Here is a 25185-nt window from a genome sequence, read left to right on the forward strand (position 1 = left end):
GCATGTGGAGGATGGGCCAGGACTTTGCCCGGGGGCCTCTGGTGACAGGTCCAGGCCTCTCCCCGCCCTCGCCTCGCCTCGGCCCCTGCCCTGGCCTCGCCCACACCGGGAACCGGGAGCACAGCTTTCTGTGCCAGTCCTGCTGTGCCCCAGGCACCTGGGGCTGGCCTCTCCCCTCACCCCTTCATTCCAAACCGGTCCGTCCAGCTGTCCACCCCAAGGAGGGAAGCCTCCCCCCCCACCTCCGACACCCCAAGAAAGCCAGAGTCCAAACATGTGGAGCTGGGGGAGGATTTACTCGCAGGGGAAGGACAAGGAGGTCACAGACGTGGTTAACAGTGGCACCAGGGACAGCGGGGCGGGGGGGGGGAGCCCTGCTGCTCAGGCGTCCCCGCCCACCTCAGGGTGCTTCTGTCGCAGGTGCTTGTCCAGCGTGGCCCGCAGGCCGAAGGGCACGCAGCAGTGGGGGCACTCGAAGCGGGGGCCGCCGGGCCCGAGGCCGTGCATGCGGCGGTGGCGGTTGAGCTTGCTGCTCTGGGCGCAGGCGTAGGAGCAGAGCTCACAGGCGTAGGGCCGCTCGCCTGTGTGCGAGCGCCGGTGCACTGTCAGGTTGCTGCTGTTGGTGAAGTGCTTGCCGCAGAACTCGCAGCTGCCCCCGGGCCCGGGGCCTCGGCTTTTGCCCACCGCCTTCGGCGCCTTCTTGGGTGACGTCTTCTGGGTCTTGGTGGGGTCAGTCCTCTGCTCCTTGGTGGCCACTGCCCAGCCATCCCCGCCAGGGCCCGCCTGAGCCCCGCTGCCGGGGGCCCCGGGTTCCTGGACACCCGCCGTGGCAGCGGCCCCGGCCCCCTCGCCGCCGCTGCACGGGAGGGCACTGGCTGGGGCGGCGGCATGGGCGGCCGGCTCCGGAGGGGCGGCGGAGGCCGGCTCCTGGCTGGACCCGGCCGAGCAGGGGCTCTGGGGCTGCAGCTGCCGATGGGTCTTCTTGTGGCGGTTGAGCTTGCTGCTCTGGGCGCAGGCATAGGGACACTGGTCGCAGGCGTAGGGCCGCTCGCCCGTGTGCGAGCGCATGTGCACTTTGAGGTTGCTGAAGGAGCTGAGGGTCTTGGCGCACATGGGGCAGGTGGGGCTCCGCCGGGGGTGCCCCACCCGGGGGCCCTTGGCCTCGGCTTCTGGCCCTGCCACGGCCGACACGGCCGCGGCCACCTCGGCCAGGCCCAGGAGCGGGGCCTCCGGGAGCTCGGGTTCCGTCTGGTAGATGGACAGTCCATGGTCCCACTGGACGTGGCGCAGCAGCTTCCAGGCCCCCGTGAACTGCCGGCCGCAGCGGAGGCAGCTCAGAGCCTTCTGGTCATCCCGTTCTGTGGAGAAGAGAAGAGAACGGGCCGGGGTTAGTGTAACTGTGACGGGCAAGTCAGAGCAGTTGCAGTTGACAGCTGCCAGCTGGACACCTGCTGTGGCAGAGGCTCTATTCCAAGGGCTGAGAGGCAGCAGAAAGAAGACGCGAAGAAACTGCACGTTGCCCTCGGAAAACTGATGCTCAGAGAGGTGGGGGGACAGACAGGAGGCAAGGAAAATCCACAGAGCGGATGGTGAGTATGTGGGGATTCTCCTTGAAAAATCTTCAAGAAAAAGTGAGAGCAGAGGGATGGACCATGAATGCTGTTTTATCCTGGGGTCCGGAGGGCCTTGCTGAAGAGGTGACCCAGTTCAGCATGCTAGGCACAGGCCCTGCTCAGCTTCCTCCCCGGGCTTTCCTTCAGGACAGGAAATACAAGACCTCCGTTCTCCAGACAGGAACACTGAGGCAGACAGCTGCTTGCCCCAAGGTCACACAGCTTGAAAGGGGGGTGGAGCTGGGATTTCAATCCAGAAACCTGAGGAGTGAGAGACAAGAGCTTTGCAAGAAAAATTAACGGCTTAATAAAAAAAACAGCTCTTGATGACTAAGTGGGTTTCTGTGCCAGGCCCTGAGCTCCCGGGTTCCACGCGTGATCCCCCTTTCCTGCCTTGCAGAAGAGGGGGCTAAGGTCTAGATGGGGAGGAGGCTTAGCAGCCACCTAGAGGGGTGACGGGTAGTGAACTAGGTCCCCTGCCCTTTGCGTGGAACCTGAGTTGAGAGCCCGGTCCAAGTGGACGTTTTCCCTGGCTCCTCCAGGTACCATCAGTAAGGTACTTCCTAGATGGACTCATCTGTATTTTTGGAATGCTAGACAGTCTTGGATGGGGGGTGGGGGGGTAGCTTTCCTGATGCGACACCAGGGTCAAGAGCACAGGTGGGGGTCGGAGAGGGTCAGCCTGGCCTGACTTCCAGCTGGCTCTCCTCCTCCCTAGCGTGACCTTGGGCGAGAGATACCCTCTCTGCCTCACTTTCCTCATTTGCTAGGCTCCCAGGGGTCTTCTCCCTTTGGAGTGCCTGGACCTCAAATGGACAACAGTTGACTTTGAGTTCATCAAGCCTCGGTAAACATTAGCTGAGGCTCCATCACTCTCCCAGGTCCACATGCTACCTACAGTGTTTTTGTTCCACCCATTCCATCACAGCCCCTCCCTTGCCCGCCCACCCACCTGGAGGGCCACTCTCCCTGCTCTGGATCTAACTCTGCTCTAACTCTTGCAGCCGCCCAATGGAGCCAGGGCCAATGGAGCCATTGCCAATGCAATCCCTCTTCCCCTCTCCCACTACAGGACCCTCTCCCTGGCCCAGCCCTGAATATAATTCCATCTCTCACAAATCCCAGGAGCACACCCTAGGGGCCATAAGCCCCACATGATCAGCACTGACCCGGAAAGGAAAGCTAAGCTCATTTGGTACCAAGTTAAGGGTTTTAATTCCCACCCTAGAGGAGGAACCCAGGTATCCAGAACACCAGGGAGGACCTGGCTCAAAACGGGGGCTTCCCAGCATGCAGGGCTGGGAGATTCCATCAGGGAAGGAAACCAGAAGCCCCTTCCCCAGCTCTGAGCAAGTGCCCAGGGCCTCGATCAGAAGTGATAAGGAGGTGGGAGGGGTAGACAACACCCCCAGTCCAGCTGGCCTCAGCTCCCTTCCCCCATGGCCACTGCCCTCCCCAGAGGTCCCCCCTACTGCCACACTGGTCCAGCCACCTGGGCAGTTATTTCTGGCCAAGGGGAAGGAGAAGTGAAACCAGATTGGGGGTGTGTGTGTGTGTGTATGGCAAATCCCCGACCAGTCTTCTGGGGCTGGCCACACCCTATGGGTGGCCCTCCCTCCCTGCCCAGCCCGCCCCCGCCCCCCCCCTCACTACCACTGTAGTCCCAGCCCTAGGACAGGGCAGGCCCTGGCCACGCCTAGGCTGCACCCGGCGGGGAGCCAGAAAGGGGAAGTAGTGCTCACTGCCCCGCCTGTCCAGCGCAGCCCCTTCTCCCACAGGAAGCCGGGCCCTTGAACTTGAGACCAGGACTGCATCCCGGCTTTACTCACCTGAGCCCTGGCTGGGGCTGGGGCCTCTGAAGAGCTGACAGCCCAGCTTCTTGTGGTCCATGAAAGCAGTGATGGCCTCCAACGGGAAGGTCTGCGTGCAGCGGCCACAGGTCAACAGATCTGGGTGTTTGTCGGTCCACGGCTGGCGGTCTGCAGGGAGGAAGCGGGTGGTGAGCGTGGGGTGGGGCCAGGATGGGGGCTGGGGGTTCCGAGGCAGAGGGGAAACCCGAAGGTCAAAACCCGGGGGCTGGAGCCCAGGACCCGGCAAGGAAAATAGGGAAGGGGCAGGAGCCGCGGGGGCGGGGGGTTGGGGGGGCGCACCGGCGTCGGTGCCCCCAGAAGGAGGCCCCACCCGGGAGAGGGGAGGGGAGGTGGGCCCGGAGCAGGGGCAGGCAGCGCTCACCCTGAGGGTTCGGGGTCAGCGGCGTCCACGCCGCGCACTGGCTGCGCAGGCCGAGAGCGTGGATGAGGCCGGCGGCGGGCACGGGGCCGTGGGGGTGGCGGGATTCGCCCTCCGACAGCCCCGGCGCGGGCACTTCCTTCGGGTTGAAGGGCCCCAGCCCCGGGGCCTGTAGGGGCCGCGCGTCCGGCTCGGGCTTCACGCAGATGACGAGGTCTGGCATCTCCGTCTCGTCGTCTGGGTTGGCGGCGGGCGCGGGGTCTATTCGGCGGGGCGTGCAGCCGGCCTTGCGGCGGGACATGGGTCACGGGCAGGCGGACTGGCGGGCGGAGGACGCACAGGCCGTGCGCGCTCAGACCGAGGCGTCCAGGTGAGTGACTGCGGCGACCCGCCGCGAACTCTTACACGTGCTGGCCCGGCCCGTGGCTCCGCCCACCGAGGCGGGGCCTGGCGGAAGGGGACTGCCCCACCCTCAGCCTAACTCAATCGCGACCGTGCCCACTGCGTTTGGCTAAATGACCAAACCTTATCAAGTTGACGCGATCACGGACACAAACAGCTCTTCCTGATCTTGTTTTCGAGATGATGGAAACTGAGGCACAAGGTGTGCGCCCACACGCCCACGCGAGAATACGGTAGGGGCCACTTTCCTAACCAGGCGCCGAGAGTCGTCTGGTCTATTCCATCAGACGGATTACAATAAAAATTCCTTGGGCAAACAGCGATTGAGCGCCTACTGTGCGCCAGGTTCTGGACTAAGCACTGAGGCTGCCACGGGGAACGAGACGGTCAATAACCGTGGCCTTGGGCTTAGTTTATTGTTCAGGGAGACAAGACTCTCAAGGTGATAGCTAGGTAAAACACAGAGTGCCTTCCAGGATGGCAAGGGCCACGGAACAAAATCAAGCCAGGAAGGGTTACAAAGGGACAGGATTATGGAATGTGGGGGCGGGGTTCAATTTTTTTCCCCCATGCCAGGGAAAAAGCACGATGGAGTTTGAGACCTAAGCCAGCCGGTCTTGGGTATTGGAAGGGGGGCGTGGTGTGGGCTCTGTAGTGATTAAGTTTCTATTGATTGAGTTCTGTGAGAAAATGCAGTCAGATCCAAGTCAGATCTCTTGACCGCTTTAAGGTCTTCTGGTTTTCTGAGCCGGGAGCCTCGGGAGAGTTTTGAGCAGAGAAGGGCTGTGATCGCATATATCCACTCTGCTCCTAGACCTGGAATCCCCAGGAGAACCAAATAGCCCACAGTCTTGCCTCCCTGCTCAGCTGGGGCCTCCTGGAACTTCCCTCCTCCCAAGCAGCGCTCTCTGATCGCTATTTGAAGTGGCATCAACACCCTGCCCCACCCTCCAACCCTGCAAGTTTTCTTTTCTTCCTGGCACCGACCGCATCGTGATCTAGAGCTGTTTGTTTACTGTCCTCTCGCCCCTCCCCCCAACACAAGCCCCCTGAGGTCAGGGCCAGGGTCAGTCCTCCCCGGAGTGTCCCGAGCCCAGCTCCGAGGGAATTGCACATGCTAATCTCCTGCAGGCCTGAGGGTTTCTCATATTGTTATTCAGGTCTCAGCTCAATTGTCCTCCCAGGAGCAGAGGACCTCCCTGACCACAGTATCTAAAGTAGCCCCACCCTGCCCAGGGCCTTACAATTTACACACCATGACCTCCATCTGTCCCTGGTTCCCTCCTGGGCCTCAGGTTTCCCATCTGTCTCTGGAGGTGGCTTCTACTTCAAGCCAGTCCTCCCCCCCCTCCCCCCCCCCGCCCCACCTCCCATTAAAGAAGCTTCCCCAACCCTGCCACCTGCTAGCCCCTTGCTCTTATTTTATTCTTTTCACCTCCTTCTCAAGCCTGGAAGAACTTGATGCATTTGCTCCTGTGCTAACCTAATCTGTTCCTCTCAGCCTCCCTAGATTATAGGTTCTGAGAGGGCAGGCCCAAGTCTGTCTTCTTCACAAATAGAGCCCCTAACTGTTCACAATTTAGTTAGCAAGTTGTGTATTGAGCTCCCGCTATGTGCCTGCTTTATTTATTTATGAATTTATTTATTTATGGAGCAGAGAAAAGTTTATTGCAGGTCCAGGCAAGGAGAACCGGCGGATCATGTTCCAAAGACCCGAACCTATGTGCATTCTTTCAGTAGCTATTTGCAGAGGGTCTGTGTACCAGGCACTAGGTCTTGGGGATCTGAGGGGAAGCAGATGGCCACAAGCCACCCCCGACTCCCTCCCTTAGTGAAACCTGTGGCAAAAATGACTTCTGAGCCCAGAGCAGCGAGTTTCTAGCTCAGGCCAGACATTTTGCCTTTCAGGGCCTCAGTTTCCCCTTTGTGAGACAGGGATGCAGGACAAAACCTCAGCCTCTGTTCTGTACCAGCTGTTGCTCTGCAAGGCTTTTTCCGAGTGTGGCTACTGAGCGAACCATCTCAGGGTTGCAAGTAGGGGAGGTGGGGTTCAGACTGGAGGCGAGCGTGGGAGCGTGCACGTGTAAGGGGGTGGGGGCGCCAACTCCAAACTCTGCCCTTAACCCAGCCAGGAGGAAGTCTTCCTCTCTCTGAGCCTCAACTTGTTCGTCCGTAAAATGGGCATCCTGGACGCCCCCACCTCACAGACTGGCGGAACAGATCTGAGCGCGGGGCGAAGCCGGCGGCCGAGTGTGGTGCCCGGGTCTGCGTTGGCTTCCGAGCCCGCGAGCCCGCGAGCCCGCTCGCGACCACGTGGGGCGGCGGCGGCGCGGGCGGAACCCAGGCTCGGCAGCTCGCGGTCTGCCCGAGCCTCAGTGGCCGGGGCGCCGGCGGAAGTAGGGGCGCCAGCCGCCGCGGACCTCGGTGAGTGCGGGCGTGTTGCTGGTGGGTCGCGAGCACGTTCTCGGCTCGCCGGGCCCGGCCCGGGACGCCCACCGCGTGGCAGGACAAGAGGGGCGGGAAGAGGCAGGTCGCGCCGCGCCTGCCACGCCGGCCGCTGCGACTTTCTGGTCCCCGAACGCCTGCACCCGGGACTCTGGTTCCGAATGCAGCAGCGGAGACGTTCCAGCCGGGACGGGGCGGGGGGGTCCGGGGAGGGGGCAGGGCGGAATGCAGCCTCTCGGAAAAATAATAACGACAACGCTCATAGCAGTAATAACGGCTGCAGTCCTCAGACCCCCGTCTTTGCTTCAGTGGAATCGCTCGCCTCCTCACAGCCGGGAGGTGGGAAGAACGTCCAGCCCAGGGCGGAGTGGGGAGTGGACGCCCGAGGGCCGGGAGGACCTACTTAGTATAGGAAAAGGAGAGCGCTGGGTGGCCAGGGCGGAAAGGAAAGGAAACTGACCGGCCCAGTGGGCAGAGGTGGGGGGGGGGGGGCGGTATTTGCGCTTTGGGTCCCGGCCCTCTGGCCCTCTCCCGAGGCCCCATGGAACGAATTTGCATCCAGACGGGGCCCGCCCATGGGGGGGGGGGTGTAGGCCGGTCAGTACCTCGGTGACTTGGGTGGTCTTCGCTGTTAACCTGGAAACTCAGTGGGTTCCCTGACAACTCAAGTGTTGTTACATGTTTGTCCACCGATCCAGTCATTGCCATTTTCTTAAGGTCTGTGAATCTCTTGACCCTGCCATTAACCCAAGTGATGGGCCTTTAGTTTTTTTCAGTGGGGAATGAGTTCAGAGGTTTTTTTCCCCTGAAACCTGGGCAGGACATCCTTGGCTGGGGTCTGAGAGGATAAAGGACGGGGCTGAGGCTTGGTCACCAGGGAGGATGGATAATGCCTGCTTTTGCTGTCTTGGGCACACCCTGTGTGACCTTTCTCAAACCAGTGTCTTATCAGGTCACACCTTGACTCCCAAACCTCCAACGGCTGAAAAAACTGCCCTTCTGCATAGGGCAGGAGCGATGGCCCTGACTCTGTTATCAGACCAACCTGGCTTTGCTCCCTTTTCCTGCCATGCAGCAGCTTGCACCCTGTAAATGACTGGGCCTCTCCCAGCTGCAGTTTCCTCTTGAGGAAAATGGGGATTGTGCTGGTATGACCAAATCGGATTGACTTTTTTTCCCCCCCGAATAGCGAGAACAGGTCCTACACTGGGCCACTTTAAGTTTGTCTCGGCCAGGAATTGAACACAACTTTTTGGCCTCTTGCATAATTCCCATCAATCCTTCAGTGAAGGACTAGCCCTAGAGAGGAGGGTGTTTCTCCTAAAACACTCAAGGGTAGCCTAGGTTGGAGAAAGCCCTGGGGGCTGATGACCCTTGACTAAACTGGGAATGCAGTGGTCATTAGAAAATGTATATATTGCTTAATCCCATTCTCAGCCCTAGTGGTGAGATAGTGAAAATGTAGAAATCCCATTAATTCCATTCACTGTGATCTTTGTGCCCATCGGGCAGAAACCTGGGAGTCTTCCTGGGCTCTGTTCAGTCCATCAGCAAATAGGGCTCTCAACCCTCAAAATGTATCGTAGGATTTCCCTGGTGGCCCAATGGTTAAGGTTGTCACTGCTGTGGCTCTGGTCACTGCTGTGGTGCAGATTCCATCCCTGACCTGGGAACTTCCGAATGCCATGGGAAAAAAAAAAAAAAAAAAAAAAAAGATACCTTAATCTGACCACTTCTCCCCAGCCCCACTGCCCCCACCCTGTCCCTGACACCACTGTCTTCCACCTCGACCGCTGCAGTGGCACCTGGGCTCCCCGCTTCACCCTCTGCCCCTCACAATCTGATCTGTAGCAGGTAGCAGGATCCTATGAAGGCTGTAGGCAGACCCTGCCCCTCCTCTGCTCAGAACGCAGCCATGGAGAGACCCAGGTCCTCAAGGCCCCTGGGCCCTCTGTCCTGCTCCCACTTCCTGCGCACTGGCCTCCCGGCTGGGCCTCAGTCACCCTTCCATGGGCTCTGCATCTGCTCTTCCCTCGGACTGGAATGCTTTTTGCCCCAGACCATCACATGGCTCAATTCCTCATTTCACTCTTTGCTCCACTGTAAGCTTATCAGAGAGATCTTCCCTGAGCTCCTTCCCGGAAACCACCTCTTACCCCCCCAGGCAGGGCCAGGTGTCCCCTCTGGGCTCTTTCATTCCAGCCCTGCCTACTCTGGGTCGTCATTTTCTGGAGACCAAGTCTGTGTCATGCATTGGACTGTGAGCCCAGGAGAGCAGGGCTGGACTCTTTCACTCCCAGTTGTGTGTTCAGCACCACCCAACATGAGCCAGGCACAGAGCAGGCACTCGAATCACAGGGGGAGTGAATCCTTCCACAAGTATTCCCAAGTCCCCCTGATTACCAAGCCCTGACTGGGACTGAGGATGGCATTTTGAAGCAATGAGACATCCCTTCTCTCAAAGGCTTACTTCTATGGCATAACAGATAGCCCCTTGCAGACAAGTCAATGCATGTTGTCTGGAGGCGATAGTGCTGTGAAAAAAGAGATAATGCAGGGTGAAAGAGCTATCAATTTCTCCCTGTAAAGACGATGTTTGGGAGTTCCCGTCATGGCGCAGTGGTTAACGAATCCGACTAGGAACCATGAGGTTGTGGGTTCTGTCCCTGCCCTTGCTCGGTGGGTTAAGGATTTGGCATTGCCGTGAGCTGTGGTGTAGGCTGCAGACTCGGATCCCAAGTTGCTGTGGCACTGGCGTAGGCTAGCGGCTGTAGCTCCAATTAGACCCCTAGCCTAGGAACCTCCATATGCCATGGGAAGCGGCCCTATAAAAGACAAAAAGACAAAAAAAAAAAAAAAAAAAAAGATGTTTGAGCAGCGACCCAAGTGAAGTAAGGGAGGAAGGTAAGCCATGTATCTGGAAATATATATCTCACATATGAAAGAGGAATCCAAGCAGGAAGAACAGCATGTGCAAAGGCCCTGAGGTAGGAATGTGCTTGGCATGTTCAAGGACTAACAACAGTGACCAAAAGGTAGGAGGTTGGCAGATGAGGTTAGAGGGCGATAGGGCCTTGTTACCTTGGAGCCAGGGGAGGGACCTGAGCAGAAAAGGGGTGTGATCAGACTTAGCTCTAACAGGAGGACCCCTCAGACAGCCGTATGGGGAAGAGACTGGGGCGAAGGTGGGATCCAGGGGCCCATCGGGGAGGCTGCTGAAATAGTCCAGGTGAGAGGTGATGGTGGCTGGCGTAGGGTGGTAAAAAGTTCCCTGGATGCCTTTTTTGAAGGTGGAGGGGACAAGCTTTACTGAAGGATTGGACATGGGTGGGAGAGAAAGTGAGGCGTCCAGGATGCCGTGGGATATCCTTTGCCTGTGCCCGAATGAGTCTTCCGACAGCCCTAGGAGGTCTTTTTTTTTTAATGTTTTATTTCCCAGGGCACCTCCCTTGTAGTGAATCCAGAAGGGCTCAGACCCACCTGGTGTCCCCTAGTTCATGTCCTTGTCCTTTGAGCCTGGAGGTGAGCTGTGGCCTGCTGATTGTTCTTGTGTGGCTTGAGAGCCAAGAGTGGGTTTTACATTTTTCAGTGATTGGAAAACAAAAGAACCTTTCGTGGTGCATGAAAGCATATAAAATGCAAATATCACCTCCGGACAATATGCATTTACATGTCCCAATGAGGTTTTGTTGGAGCACGGCCATGTTTCCCTGGTCTCTGGCTACTTTGCTGCTGCCTTGAAAGAGCTGAGTAGTTGTGACCGAGATCCTATGGCCCACGAAGCCTAAGATATTTACCACCGGCCCCTTTATGAAGGAGATTTGCAGACCTTTGCTATATGTTCCGTTCATAGAAATTTGGGCCACCCGTGAGATATCTGATCAGGAGAATTTGGCGACCAGTTACATGGAGGCTGAGAAAGGTCTGGGTCAGAGGCAGAAAGATTTGGGGAGTGGTTGACAGTAAGCAAGGCTGGGAGAGGGACTTCAGATTCCTGAGGGAGGATCTAGCTCTTTGGGGCGGGACCCCGCACCTACAGCATGTGGAAGTTCCCCGGGCCAGGGATTGAACCTACACTGCAGCACTGCAGTTGTGGTCTGCATCACAGTTGCAGCAAATGCGGACTCCTTAACCTGCTGTGCCACACAGGAACTTCCAGAATCTAACTTTTTTTTTTTTTTTTCTTTTTAGGGCCGTACCCACAGCACATGGAGGTTCCCAGGCTAGGGGTCAAATTGGAGCTGCTGCTGCCAGCCTACACCACAGCCACAGCCACGCCAGATCCAAGCCACGTCTGTGACCTACACCACAGCTCGCCGGATCCTTAACCCACTGAGTGAGGCCAGGTATCGAACCTGGATACTAGTCAGATTCTTTTCCACTGAACCACAATGGGAACTCCCAGAATCTAACTTTTTTGTTTGTTTGTTTGTCTTTTCTAGGACCACACCTGTGGCATATGGAGGTTCCCAGGCTAGGGAGTCTAATCGGAGCTGCAGCTTCTGGCCTACACCATAGCCCTACACCACAGCTGACGGCAACGCCGGATCCTTAACCCACTGAGCGAGGCCAGGGATCGAACCTGCAACCTCATGGTTCCTAGTCAGGTTCGTTAACCACCGAGCCATGACGGGAACTCCCAGAATCTAACATTTTTTAAGACATATGGAGGATGACACTATCTTTTCTTTTTTTTCTTTTCATTTTTTTTTTCAGATAAGGCTGGAACGATACTTTATTATTATTGTTATTATTTTGTCTTTTTAGGGCTACATCTGTGGCATACTTTATTTTTTTTAAGTGAAGTATAGTTGATTTAGTGTTGTGAATCTCTTCCTTTTTATTTTATTTTATTGTCTTTTTAGGGCCACACCCTCTGCACATGAGAAGTTCCCAAGCTAGGGGTCTAATCAGAGCTGTAGCCGCCGGCCTACGCCAGAGCCATAGCAACGTGGGAACCAGGCCACGTCTGCAGCCTAAACTACAGCTCATGGCAACGCCAGATCCTTAACCCACTGAACAAGGCCAGGGATTGAACCCGCAACCTCATGGTTCCTAGTCAGATTCGTTAACCACTGCGCCACGATGGGAACTCCTCAATCTTTTCCTTTTTAAAGTCAGAATTTAAAAGATGTTCCTGTTGTGGCTCAGTGGGTTAAGAACCAGATAAAATGTCAGTGAAGATACAGGTTCGATCCTTGGCCTCACTCAGGGGGTTAAGGATCTGGCATTGCAGCAAGCTGCAGTGTAGGCTGAAGATGTGGCTCTGATCCAGTGTTGCTGTGGTTGTGGTGTAGGTCGGCAGCTACAGTTCTGATTCAACTCCTGGCTTGAGACCTTCATAAGCCACAGGTACAGCCATAAAAAGAAAAAAAAAATTAAAAATTCTTTTGGGAGTTCCCATCATGGCTCGGTGGAAATGAATCCAACTAGGAACCATGAGTTTGCAGGTTCGATCCCTTACCTTGCTCAGTGGATTAAGGATCCGGCATTGCCGTGGGCTGTGGGGTAGGTTGCAGACGCAGCTCGGATCCCACGTTGCTGTGACTGTGGTGTAGGCCGGCAGCAACAGCTCCGATTAGACCCTTAGCCTGGGACCCTCCATATGCGGAGGGTGTGGCCCTAAAAAGAAAAAAGGCAAAAAAAAAAAAAATCTTTTGAATTAGTTATACAAATCCAAAAGAGATCCAAATTCAGACAGAATTCAAAAGGTACAAAAACTTTAGACAGCGAAAATTCCCTTTCATGGGCTGAATGACTCATGTGCATTTGCAGTTTTCACAGAAACTGTCAAACTGCCCCTCTTTGAAGGGGTCCCTTAGGTTGTAAATATGTTCTCGTGCTCAGGAGTCATCCTTACCTGCCTGCCTCCTGTTTGCATCAGTGGTTCTCAACCAGAGGTGATTTTTTTGGGTAACCTAGAGACATCTAGTAATATATGGAGATCTTTTTTCTTCAGCTGCACCCACAGCATGTGAAAGTTCCCTAGCCAGGGCTCGCACCTGCACGATAGCAGTGACCCGAGCCACAGCAGTAAGAATGCCAGATCTCAGCCCACTAGGCCCTCAGGGAATTCCTGGAGATCTTTTTCTTTCTTTCTTTCTTTCTTTTTTTTTTTTTTTTTTTAAGATGGCTTTATTGGGATGTAATTCTGTAATTTTCCTGCCACTCTGTGCACCAGTGGAGACTTTTTTGATTGTCTCAGTTTGGAGTAGGGGTGGGGGACGCTACTGGCCTCTAGTGGTAGAACCCAGGGATGCTGCTAAAACCCTATGCCAATGCACTGGGCAGTGCCCCCACCCAGTGGGGCAAAAATGATCTAACCCTATATATTCTTCTTTGTCATCTTTTTTTTTGGGGGGGGCGCACCTGTGGCACGTGGAAGATCCCAGGCTAGGGGTTGACTTGGAGCTGTAGTTGCTGGCCTACATGGGATCTGAGCCGTGTCTGTGACTTACACAACCCAGGATCCTTAACCCACTGAGGGAGGCCAGGGATCGAACCTGTGTCCTTATGGATACTGGTCAGATTCGTTTCCACTGAGCCACGCTGGGAACTCTGATCCAACCCTTGCACTGATAGTGCTGAAGTTGAGAAACCCTGGTCTTCAGCCTTGGCCCATTTCTCTGCAGGATCCTCTCTTACAGGGAGCTGACAATTGAGCCACAGAGACAGGGAGAGCCTCACAAGACAAAGGACAATCCCAGTCACCTGTGTATGGTGAGTGACCCTGGGATGGGACACTGGGTGCCTGATACGTGTCAGTCACTTCAGTGAATCACTTTAGAGAGGAGGGGGTCCGAGACACAAGGAGGGGGGCAGCTGCCAGAAACAGGTCCTTCCCTCTCTCCTCCTCCTGCCCACAGAGCCAGCATCTTCCTACATGCAGTCAGTCAGCATCCGTGCAGTGGCCCATAATATGGTCCAGGTGAGTGCCGAACGTGCACCTGTGTTAGGTCATTTAGTCCCCAGGACAACCCTGACAGGTCGGTCCTCTTATATCATCCCCATTTTATAGACAGGGAAACTGAGGCACAGAGCATTTAAGTAACTTACCCTTGGTCACACAGCAGTACCAATACGAATACAGCTGTTACTCAACTGTAACGACTTTGGTGGCGAGCCTAGTATGTAGCAGGCCCTGTCCTGCCTGAGCCTGTTGAGTCCTGACAGCAAGCAGAGGTGGCCGTTGGTGCTGTTTCTCCATACAGTGGAAGAAGAAAGTGTCTCTTGCTTGAGGTCACCCAGCTAAGCAGGCCTGGGAGCTCAGTCTCCACTCCGTTCCTTCCAGCAGAAACAGTATTTAAGGAGGCTGGGCTTGGTGCCACTCAGTGTTCCAGGAGCTGGGGATACAGCAGGGGGCAAAAAGCCAGGTGGCTGCCCGTGAGGCAGCAGCCGTTTCCTAGGGGAGAAAGATCGTAAGCAGAAAAATCAATATACAACGTCATGTCCAGGAGCGGCGTGTGCCGCCAATGACGGGGACGCCGACTCAGGGGATGGACGAGGGATCTTTGAGGCAGGGTGGTCTGGGAAGGGGAGAGCAGGTGCAGGCAGAGGGAGCTGCAGGCACCAGGGCCCACGAAGGGACTTCGCCAGACGTGCTCGAGGCCCCACAAGGCGGCCAGTGTGGCTGGGGCGGAGGGCGAGTGGCTGGCGGGATCCGCAGCACCCAGGGCTTTGCGGGCTGTGGTGAGGACTTTGGCTTTGACTCTGAACCCAGGGGAGGCCTCTGAGCAGAGGAGAGATGTGATCTGCCTCAGGTGATAACAGGGTCCCTCCGGCGCTGTATGGGGATGGACGGGCAGCAGGGGAAGGGGGAAGCGGGAATCCGGAGAGGAGGCAGGAAGGGACGGTGGCTGGACCAAGTAAGAAGATTTAGCTTGTGAATATCGACATATATGTGAAATTAAAATTCTTTTATGATCTTGACATCTTTGAAGAACCAGAATAATTTTTTTTTTTTTTGAGAATGTCCCTCAATTTGATTTTCTTCATTATTAGATTCAGGTGGAGTCAGGTCATCCATTTCTGGCAGGAATTCTGCAGAAGTGGTGCCCTGTCCTTGGCCTGTCACATCAGGATGCACATGGTGTGTGTTTGTCCCATTGCTGGACATGGTGGTTTTAATGCCTGAATTAGGAAGGTGTCCGCCAGGTTTCTGCAATATAGAGTTACTTTTCACTCTTTTTTGTTTTTTTGTCTTTTTAGGACCGCACCTCCAGTATATGGAAGTTCCCAGGCGAGGGGTCGAATTGGAGCTGGCGGCCTATACCACAGCCAAAGAACACCAGATCCAAGTCGCATCTGCGACCTACACCACAGCTCACGGCAATGCCGGATCCTTCACCCACTGAGCGAGGCCAGGGATCAAACCTGTGTCCACGTGGATTCTAGCCGGATTCGTTACCGCTGAGCCACGCCGGGAACCCCCTCCTCTTTACTCTTAACTCTTTACAAAGCGCACCTCGTGAGGAGGTACTTTATGTCGATATCTTGGACCTTCTCAAATGCTCAGCGTCAAGTCTCAGCATCCGTTGATGATTTTAGCTGCCAGTCCACACTGAGGCAACGTTTACTTAAAGTACGTACATACTTAAAAAAAGAGGATTTTTCCCTCTCCTCCTTTCTTTCTTTTTTTGTCTTTTTGCCTTTTCTAGGGCTGCTTCCGCAGCATATGGAGGTTCCCAGGCTAGGGGTCTAATCAGAGCCATAGCCACCGGCCTACACCACAGCCACAGCAACGCAGGATCCGAGCCGTGTCTGCAACCTACACCACAGCTTGTGGCAATGCCAGGTCCTTAACTTACTGAGCAAGGCCAGGGATCAAACCCTCAACCTCATGGTTCCTAGTCGGATTTGTTAACCACTGTGCCACGATGGGAACTCCTCTTTCTTTCTTTTTGAGGATGGACTCACAGTTTTCTGTTTTACTCAATGGGTTATAATCCGTAACCATCATGGATCCCTCCAGATTTGGCCTTTTCAAGCTAGCTCCTGGGTGGCTGGGAATTCTTTTGGAAGCACGCACTTCCTGATGGATTGGACAGGCCGTGCCCGAGAGAGGAGAGGAGCCAGGATTTGTTCTCTCAGCAGATCCCTATTGCCAGGCACTGGGGGTGAGGCTGTGGTGAAAGCTGTGACAGGCCCTGCTCTCGTGGACTTCATGAACGGTGCCCGGGCAGAGGGCACGGGCCGAGGGGTGGCAGGGGTTTTAGGAGGGAAGCCAGGAGTTGGGTTACGGCCACGTAAGGGGAGATGCGGTGGACAGGCCTCTGCTCCCGGCCTCCCTCCTTCTGAGGCCCTACGCTCCCCGTCATGGCTCCCCACTCTTCTTCTTCCCCCAACAGCCAGGATAATGCAGACGCCGCTGGCCATCCCCGTGCCTGTGCTCCGGCTCCCCCGGGGCCCGGATGGCCTGAGCCGAGGCTTTGCCCCCGACGCTCGCAGGGGCCTCCTGAAACCACAGGTTCCTGAAACTCCGGAGTCTCCTGTAGTTCAAGAATCTCAGGAATCCCAGGAACAGCAGGCCCGAGCCGCCCTGCGGGAGCGCTACCTCCGCAGCCTGCTGGCCATGGTGGGTCGCCAGGTGAGCTTCACGCTGCACGAGGGCGTGCAGGTGACTGCCCACTTCGGAGCTACGGACCTGGACGTGGCCAACTTCTATGTGTCGCAGCTGCAGACCCCGATCGGTGTACAGGCTGAGGCGCTGCTCCGGTGTAGTGACATTATCGCATACGCCTTCAAGCTGTGAAGTTGGTATCGTCTCATCTTTCTGCCTGGGGTGTAGCTGCCGTCTCCCTGGCCTCCATTTGCTCACGAGCTGGGACCTTTGGGCCATAGAGTTCTGAATTCTCTTGGAATTTTGAGCCAAGCTCCAAGCAGCCCTGGCTTCTTAAGACCTCCAGGGTGTAGTCAGTAAAATTCTGCATCCCAGGAGTCTTAGATCCTGTTGGAAGGAATGCTCTACCTCACAGAACTCTAAAGGCTGCAGGTATATGGGCCTGTCACCCGTTCCTGAAGACTTGGGGCGGCGGGGGTGAGGGAGTAAAGGAAGGCAGATTGCCTCGTGGGAAATGTCTGTTGAAGAGGCTGCACAGTTCAGCCCCCTTGGAAATACCCCCCAGTACTACCCTCCCACCAAAGAGCCAATTATCCCAGGAAAATATGCCTCTGGTTTTCTTTTGTTTGTTGTTATTGTTGTTTTTTAATGTAACCTGCAGGGACGAAGCCAGATTTGGGGAGTGGAAGGGTGGTTATCCAGGAGCTGAGCCCAGTGGAGCTGGGCCAGGACGGGGAGGGCGCATCAAGGGAATGGGAGGATTGGACTCTCCTAGTCTCTGGGAATGGCTAGAGAGAACCAGATGCCCGGTTTGGGAGATTTGGATTTGATTTCTCTTTCAGGTAGGTGGGGATGGACAGGGGTAAGGCTCACATTGAGTCACATGGTCACTCACAAGCACTCCTCCTATTGCCTGGCTTCTGGGTAGGCCCATTCTCTTCCCAGTCCCTGCGGACTGGTCGGACCGTGTGTGGTGGCGCCACTGAGGAAAAGCAGAGGGGTTATGGGTTAGGGTGAAACTTCGCCCCCTCTTCATTTTGCCCCAGCTGTGTGGCATGGCAGGCCTCATCACTTGCTTAGCTTAGCCCCGTTACTTAGTAGTCTTCCAGCAGGTTTATTTATTTATTTTGTCTTTTTGCCTTTTCTAGGGCTCTTCCACGGCATATGGAGGTTCCCAGGTTAGGGGTCTAATCGGAGCTGTAGCTGCTGGCCTACGCCAGAGCCACAGCCACGCAGGATCCAAGCCGTGTCTGCGACCCACACCACCGCTCATGGCAAGGCCAGATCCTTAACCCACTGAGCGAGGCCAGGGATCACACCCGCAACCTCATGGATACCAGTCGGATTCGTTAGCCACTGAGCCACGATGGGAACTCCTCAGCAGATTTACTTTAAAAAAGTAATTTCTACCCTCTTTATAGTCACATCAATTTAAACATGTAAGTGAAGGGATTCGCTGGTAACTCAATGGGCTGAGGGTCCCGGTTGTCGCTGCAGCGGCTCGGGTGTGGTATGGGATGGATTCCTGGCCCAGAACTTTAGGCGTGGCCAAAAGGAAAAAATGTAAGGGAAGGTTCCATTAAATATAGAGGAGATTCGCTTTGTCTGTCTTCAGTGGTGAAGCTGAATGGAGCACGTGGAGAACTTAAACTCCCATTTGTCCATTCACAACGCTACCTCTGGCGATTCCTGGGCCAGGGTTTCAAGTTGCCTTGGCAACGAGTCGCTTGCTCCTCCTCTTGTCCCCTTTTTTGGTTTTAGCCCCGCCCACCCACCCCTCCCCGCGGCTGGAAAGGCTGGCAGAGCATGACGAAAGTGCGAGAGCGAATATTAAGCGCCTGGATGAGCACTTGTGTGGGGGTGGCTTGAGTTCGTGCTAGTTTGCTACTGGCTCAGTAATCTACCTGGTCCATCGCCTGGTAGTTTGGTTGGCAGATTCGCCCCTTGCTTTTGGCATTTCTTCTTTGGTCTAGTTTTTAAAAAAATTAAATCAGAGCTGTAATATTTTAGTGTGGCTCATATTTTAGTTTTTAAATTTATTTTTTTCTTATTTTGGCCGCACCCGCACAGGCATGTGGAAGTCCCTGGGCCAGGGATCGAGCCAGTGCCACAGCAGTGACCCAAGCCGCTGCAGTGACAACTCGGGATCTTTAACCCGCTAAGCCACAAGGAAACGCTTAGTTTTTAAATTTAAATTGTATTTTATACAACGCTATCCAAATACAGAGTTATTATTGAAACTGTAGTCTGCAAACAGAAGGCTAGAGACTAGCAAGTGGCGACGGGCTTGTCCCCAGGCAGAGGATCTTTCTGTCAGCATCCACAACCTGTACTCATATATTAACACAGTTCCTATCGCCTTTCCTTTCAAGTTCTCCACCCCTTCTCTCCTTATCGGTTGGCCCAGCCCCACCAAGCAGATGGCTTTTCTTTCTATCTACTCCGTTCCCTTCTCGGTTGCCTGAGCTCGTGACGAGGGGGGCCCGCGGGGGGGCGGGGGGGGGCGGCTCGGGTTCGCGCTTGCGCGCTGCTCTGGGAGACGGCGTCCACCTCGCCCCGCCCCCCCCCGCTCTGCAGTTCCGGCTCTGCAGATTCACCGCTCACGCTTCTTTTTCCTGTGGCCCTTTCTGCCTTTTGTTTGCCCTTTAAACAACCCACTAGACAGCTCTACCTGAAAACAGCTTGAAGTGATTTTCTGCTTTTCTGAATACGAGACGGGTTCACAGGCCCTTAACGAAAGTGCGGCTGCGAACGAGCAGGCGCGCACGGGGCTCGGGGGAGGTGCGCCGGAGCTGCCGGCGGCGACGACTACGACGACCAGGAGAGCGGACGGAGGCGGCGCCTGAAGCAGTGGCGGAGCCCATGCCCCGGGACGGCGGGAGGGTCCGGAGAGACAAGTCCGGGGCCCGGGGCATGTCCCCGGGGCCCCCGTGAGGAGGTGGCGGCGATGGAGATCCCGCCGCAAGAGGCGCCGCCCGGGCCGGGCGCGGACGGCGAAACCGAGGAGGCCCCCGCCGAGGCCCGGTCTCCCAGCCCCGCGTCGCCCCCGGCCGACGGGCGCCTCAAGGCTGCGGCCAAACGCGTCACATTCCCCTCCGACGAAGATATCGTGTCCGGAGCTGTGGAACCCAAAGACCCCTGGAGACACGGTAGCTACGGCTGGGGCGCGGGGGCGGGCTGGTGGGGGACCTGGGTGTCGGTGCAGCGCCCAGCACAGAGGTGGAGCTCAATAAGTTGCACCTAATGACGGTTTAAGGAGAGAGTTGTCAGTTTAGAGCTGGAGGGTGTTAGAGAGGAGGTGGCTCTTGGGTTGGGAAGGTGAGAAGTAGCTGGTTTATACCTGTTCCCCACGTCCCCACTCCAAGGGACGTTGAAGGCGATCGTTTTAGGAATTAAAACTGTGAGCAATGGAAGAAAGTTTGGTGGCATGGAAAATTAGGAGGGCTTTGAGTTCGTAGTTCCCTCGAAGGAGGATAGAGCAGCTAGAGGAGGGAGAGTGGGTCAACATGGGCGTTGAAGGAGTTTGATGGGCCCATGGGGATGGAAAGAGGTTAAATCGCTGGCCTGCAAGCCTCAGGGCAAGGGGTGGTCTTGTTGCTCCCTTCCTTGGGTGAAAGGAGGAAGAGGAATAAACCTGGCCTATGGTTGTAGAGGAGTTAGTAAATCTGGGGGTTGAGAAGAGGGAATCAAGGTAAATAAGCTTCCTGAGAAGTAAATAAAGGAGCTGAGTTGCTGGTCAATTTGGGGTGGGAGGTGGGTGAGAGATAGTCAGAGGAGGTGTTTTGGATCTTGGCATTAGGAAGAAAAAGTTACTGCCTGCCTCCTCTTCCTCTCCCAAAAAAGGGAAGCAGAACATTGTCAGTCATTCAGGAACTGAGGAACTTTGGAGCCTGGCTCTAGAAGGATCTTTTTTTTTTTTTTTTTTTTTTTTCCTTTCCTTTTTTCTCTTCCCTCTTGAGAAAGAGTTGGGGAATGGGAGATGCCGGTCAGTAGAAGGTGAGAGGGTTGAAGAAGTTTGGTGGCTTGAGATGTTGGGAGAGAGAGAGAGTGAGTGCCTGGGTTATAAGTCCTCTGGGGAAGGTCAACTCAGTGTTGGGACTGAAAGGACAGTTGGAGGGGTGTGTTTTATCCGTTGGGCTGGGAAGGTGGACAGTCGCTCCAGAGACGACTGGCAGTATCGAGTCCTGGAGAGGTGTGTCCGCCTTCTGGGATGGAGCCCACCAAGAGAGGGATTGGCCTGGCTGTGTGACTCTCCACAAGTCAGTCTGTTGGCCGTGGGGAGAGAGGAGGAACCGTTGCTAGTCTGTGGGCAGTGGAGGAATTGGTGGCTTTGATGCGAGAGTGGGAAATGTGGTAACTGGAAGCTGAACACACGCGGAGCCTCCATAAATGGCATCTTGGCCAGTTGTCAAAGAGGCGGAGGGCGATTTCAAGTTCTTGGCTTTGGGAGCCAGCCAAGCCCCTGTGCTCTCGCCCCGGGGATAGGTGAGATCGGGGGAGGGCTTGGAGGAGTGGGTCTGAAGGGGGATAGGTGGTCACTTTGGGGTTGGAGGGCTTGGAGAAGTGGGTCTGAAGAAGGGAAGAGTTGGAGTCGGCCCTGGTGGTAGCGTGGTATCCAGTCCAGGGAGTTCAGAGCCGGAGAGGCAGAGCAGGGCTCTGCTTCGAATCCTGACTCCCATTTACCCACTGCCTGACCTCAGACGGGTTATCTAACTCCTCGGAGCCCCAGTTTTCCCAAGTGTTGGTGGGAATACCCACGCCACGGGGCTTCAGCGAGGACTCCATAAGATGGCGAGTGAAAACTGGCCGGGTCGAGTCTTCCTAAGGTTGCAGGGGGGCCGATGTTAGGTGATACTGGTCATTTGAGGGGCCAGTCCAGGAAAGCGGGGCCTGGATGCTTCTGCTTCACGGGCTTCCAGGAGAGGGGCAGACCTGCTGGTCCGTTTGTGGGCTTGGGGCCAGGGGAAGGGACGGTGTTCCGTCTGCGGGCTGGAGCGTTGTGGGGGTGCAGCTGGAGAGTCTGGCTGGCAGTGGGCAGGGCAGGGGGCAGAGTTCCTGGTCTGCAGGTCCCCAGAAGAGGAACAGCTGTGTGTTACCAGCTGCCGGGCTTTTGGAAAGCCATTCTCCCCTCTGGGCCTCCGGTTTCTTCCTGTGCAAGCAGAGGTGCTACTGTCTACCGCGGGGCAGTCGTGAGGATTGAGTCAGGTCGTTCTTGTAAGCGCCTGCCACATGAACAGCAGCGGCTGTTGTCCGGGCGGATTCAGTGGGTTTTGGTTTGTTTTCGAGCCTCACGGGCAGTCTGGGAGACGCAGTGAGGGAGTTCCAGAGGAGGAAGAATGTCCAGGAGGAGGGTCAGGTGGAGTCTGGCTGGGACGGGTTGGGAGGCCAGTTGCTGACTAGTCTGCCCGGGGTAAGGGCGCGGTGGTGCTAGCTTGCAGGCTAAGGGGTCTGTCATTCCCTGTAGTTTCATGGGGGTGGGGGGGGGGGCAAGGAGTGGTCTGTACCCACAGTCTGGAGGCGTCAGTGGGTCTGACTGGAGAAACGGACCAGCTTAGGGACTGGGAGGGCTAGTCTGTCTGGGTGGGCCAAAGGGGTTGAGGACTTGGCCTGCCAGTGGAGAAGGTGGGTGATCTTGGGCCCCAGGCAGGGGAGGGATCACGGGTGAAGTTGGTGAGTCTGGACGATGGGATTTGCAGGACGGGGAATTGGAGGGCCCAGCAGGACTGAGCAGCAGGTGGCTAGCCTCTGTGCCTGGGGAGGACAGTGGAGTGGTTTGCTGGCCAGCGACTGGCAGAGGGGCGGTGGCGTGGAGGTTTGCCAGGCTGCAGAAAGTTGGGCCAAGGTGCTGCCTAGTTGAGAGGTCAAAGGGTCTTGGCTGGGGGCTTCAGGAAGGACCTGGCCAGTCTGGGGCCGGGGGGTGGGGGTGGGGGGCAGGAGATTTGCTGGAGTTGGTCTGTAAGCTGTGAGAAAGCTCAGGGCATGTTATCTGAGCTGTGGCTCTAGTGGGAAGAGTGATGAAGGAGTCATTCTGGGGCCGCAGTGGTGACTTGACCCCAAGGCCAAGGGTGAAGGAGGAGTTGGTGGGCCTGAATTGGAGGAGAGGTCATTCGGAGGCTGGTTTCCATCACAAAGAGAGAGAAGCGGCCTGGGCTGGGAGCAGGTGGCCACTAGAGGAATCAGGGCCCCGGCACAGGGTGCCTATTTGGCAGAGCCTTAGCCTGGGAGGAAAGCTGGGCCAGTCCCTGCTGGAGCCTCTGGCTGGGGCGGAAGAGGGCTGGGACTGGGACTTAGTGTGGTGGTCCCACTGGGTGGGAGCCTCTGGGGGTGTCTGCCTGAGCCCCGTCTGGCTCTCCCAGAGGTCCCATCCTGGGGAACTCCTGGAGGTGAGATGTCTGAAGGCGGGAGGGTCTCAGGTCCTACAGAGGCTCTTCCCACCCCAGCGCTTGGAAGGGCCTTCCCGGGCTCCCATCACATGTGGTGTCCCTGCCTGCCCCAGCGCTGGGGGCCTGGTTATTTTCCTCATGGCACTAACGGCCATCTGCTGCCACCATCCATGTTTGTTCTGTGTTGGTGGGCTCCCTCCCCCCTGGAATGGAGGAGTAGACACCATCCGTCCTTCTTTCCACTCAGTCCCTCGGAAGGCAGACAGCGGTGGTGGTTGAATGAGCGTCAGGGCCATGTGCGCAGCCATTCTGGAAGGGGTGAGGCCAGGCCGTACCTGGGAGCCATCTAGCCGGGGTGCGCTGGGGCAGCCTGGTAGCAGTGTATTGTGGCTCCGGCAAGGCCTTTTATTCTTGCTGAGCTTGTTTGTTCTCTCATCTGTGAAATTGTGATCCCTGCTCTGCTGACCCCCCAGGATATCCGAGTGCATGGGCTGGACCTGGTGGGGCAGGGTCTCTGTGGCCAGCTGCTTGCGAGTAGAAGGGAAGTGAAGCTGGGAGGAGGCTGCCTCCGTCCTGCCAGGCTGGGCATGTGTGCGCTCCTCTCCCCCTGGGGGGTGGGAATGGGCACCAGTGGAGGAGGGGCTAGCCCGATCCCCCCCATCCTGTGGTGGCGGGCCCTGTGGTCCTAGCTCCTCTGAGGTCCAAGGCCAGTCTTGTACCAGCAACTCTTCAGACCAAACTGCAAGAACGACCAGAGGCTCGGTGTCTTCCCAGCTGAATGCCTTGTGCGGAGGAGACACGGGGTTTGCAAGGCAGGCATCAGGGAGCATGTGACAGTGGCCACAGTCTGGGAGGCTCTCTCCCCCTCCCTCCAGTCCCGCCAGTGACTCATTCCCCACTCCCTGACCTCCAGCCTGTGGAGTCTGTCCTGGAGGGGGGAGAGGGAGTTTTGCCCACCAGGAAATTCCTTATGGGACGTGGAGGTGCCTGCAGGGTGCAGGGGCCCAAACAAGCCCACTTCTGGCCTCCTGAGTGGGGCAGGCGGGAGGGGGAAATGGGACAGTGGCCGTGGTGTTGTTCTTAAACGGGGATCAAAGAGGAAGGAAGTGCCTTATTGTTTGTTCCCATTGAAACCCGTGCTGCACATTTAGCCCTTGAAACTGGTCTGACAGGTGGAAAGGTACCTATCAGCGTTGGAGAGAGGCTCTCTTCCAAGTTAAGGCTGGAGTGGTGGTCTTGCTGGGGAGTAGGGAATGGGGTGTGGGGGCAGCTTTGATGCTCTTGCCCAGATTTCCCTCCGGGGCCCAAGCTCACCTCTGATGGCCAGTGTTGGCACGTAGACGCTGCCATGTGACTTTGGGCGATTTGCCGTGTGACTTTGGGCAATTGTTCTCTCTGTCCATGATTTTTCTGTCTATAAAATACAGCTGACAGTAGTCCCTCCTCGTAGGGTGATGGTGAGGACTCAGTTAGGTAACAACGTCCACAGCGAGGCTCGGTGGGTGTCTCCCTTGTTATTCCTGGCGTCGCCAGCCTTCCGCCCCCACCCACAGCCCCAGCCCTTAGCGCCATTGCTGTCACTATTGTGCATTTGCACTCATCTCTCCAGCGCTTCCCTCGTTGGAACCCCACCTGCCGTCTGTCCCTCAGAGGCATCCTCGACATCCCTGACTAGGCAGGGGAAGGACCTCAGGCTCCAGGCCTGGTCCTGTCTGTTACAAGCTGGCTAACTCTGGGCAGGTTGCCTCACCTCTTGGAACTGAAACTTAATCAGCGTGTCTTGGCCCCTCAACCTGAGAGGCAGCAAGGTACCAAGAGTCTAGACCCAGACACCGGCTGTGACTGTGGACAAGTTACGGCTCCTCCCTGAGCCTTGGTCCCCTCCGTAGGATGGGCCTCAGCCCTCTGCCCATCGGGACAGGGCTGCGCGGACGGGACTGCGATGGGAGCGCCTGCGCACTCAGGCTCAGGCGGGCCGCCCTCATTCTTTCCACCTGCAGCTCTTTGTGTTCGCATCGTATTTCCCTCTTCAAGGGCGAGGACTGCGAGTCCCCTCTGTGACCTCAGTCTGGCGCCCGGGAGGCCTCAGGCACTGGACTGACGAGTGCCAGGGAGGGCGGTTTTCCCTCAGATCGCCCACGCCGGTGGCACTTGGGAGAAAGCTGCTTGGAGTCTCGTCTGTCTGTGCTGGGCCGGGGGCGTGCACGGCAGGCCCTCAGTGCACAGTCACTGAGGGGTCGTGGGAAGTGTGTGTGTGTGTGTGTGTGTGTGTGTGTGTGTGTGTGTGTGTGTGTGTGTGTGTGTGTGTGTGTGTGTGTGTGTGTGTGTGTGTGTGTGTGTGTGTGTGTGTGTGTGTGTGTGTGTGTGTGTGTGTGTTTCTGTTTCTGAGTGCCAGGCATCACCACTCTTCTGTCCGTCAGAGGCATTTGGTCCCAAAAGTATGCAGAATTGTGAAGCCAGGCGTCCCGGGCTGGATTGGCTGTGGCTGAGGCGGCTTCTGGGAATGGAGGCCAGGAATCTATGTTTCTAGAAAGCTCCCCAGGCAGCCAGGTTT

The 25185-nt window shown here is 56.4% G+C and overlaps 3 protein-coding genes across 9 annotated transcripts in view; 2 read left to right on the top strand and 1 right to left on the bottom strand.

Moving 5' to 3' along the window:
• Positions 1 to 275: 275 nt before the first annotated feature.
• ZNF296 (zinc finger protein 296) lies at positions 276 to 4218 on the bottom strand. The gene is made up of 3 exons (XM_021094523.2): positions 3846 to 4218; positions 3443 to 3592; positions 276 to 1358 (listed from the first exon to the last, which is right to left on the bottom strand). Exons 1-3 carry the CDS (start codon positions 4141 to 4143, stop codon positions 382 to 384), a joined length of 1425 nt encoding a protein of 474 aa, XP_020950182.2. The 5' UTR covers positions 4144 to 4218; the 3' UTR covers positions 276 to 381.
• On the top strand, positions 3417 to 16852 carry GEMIN7 (gem nuclear organelle associated protein 7). 5 transcript variants are annotated; one of them, XM_021094531.2, is made up of 4 exons: positions 3417 to 3552; positions 13322 to 13409; positions 13556 to 13617; positions 16037 to 16852. In XM_021094531.2, exon 4 carries the CDS (start codon positions 16045 to 16047, stop codon positions 16438 to 16440), a length of 396 nt encoding a protein of 131 aa, XP_020950190.1. In that variant the 5' UTR covers positions 3417 to 3552; positions 13322 to 13409; positions 13556 to 13617; positions 16037 to 16044; the 3' UTR covers positions 16441 to 16852. The 5 variants fall into 5 exon arrangements, with proteins under 5 accessions (XP_020950190.1, XP_020950188.1, XP_020950183.1 ...); XM_021094529.2 differs by lacking the exon at positions 13556 to 13617; XM_021094524.2 differs by lacking the exons at positions 3417 to 3552; positions 13556 to 13617 and adding an exon at positions 6643 to 6668.
• Positions 16853 to 19051: 2199 nt separating this feature from the next.
• The window catches only part of PPP1R37 (protein phosphatase 1 regulatory subunit 37), a 41374-nt gene continuing 35240 nt past the window's right edge, over positions 19052 to 25185 (top strand). For all 3 annotated transcript variants that reach the window (XR_014806360.1, XM_021094533.2, XM_084961174.1), the window contains exon 1: positions 19052 to 19397. Coding sequence is in view for 2 of the 3 variants with exons in the window: in XM_021094533.2 (XP_020950192.2) it covers positions 19196 to 19397 (202 nt within the window). In the remaining variant the exon portion in view is untranslated. The remainder of the gene's footprint in view (positions 19398 to 25185) is intronic.

Source organism: Sus scrofa, chromosome 6 (genome assembly GCF_054392235.1).
Source record: "Sus scrofa isolate SSC_HxYL_T2T_F1_AM1 chromosome 6, Sscrofa_HxYL_maternal_Yorkshire_Landrace_v2.0, whole genome shotgun sequence".
Classification (NCBI taxonomy): Eukaryota; Metazoa; Chordata; class Mammalia; order Artiodactyla; family Suidae; genus Sus; species Sus scrofa.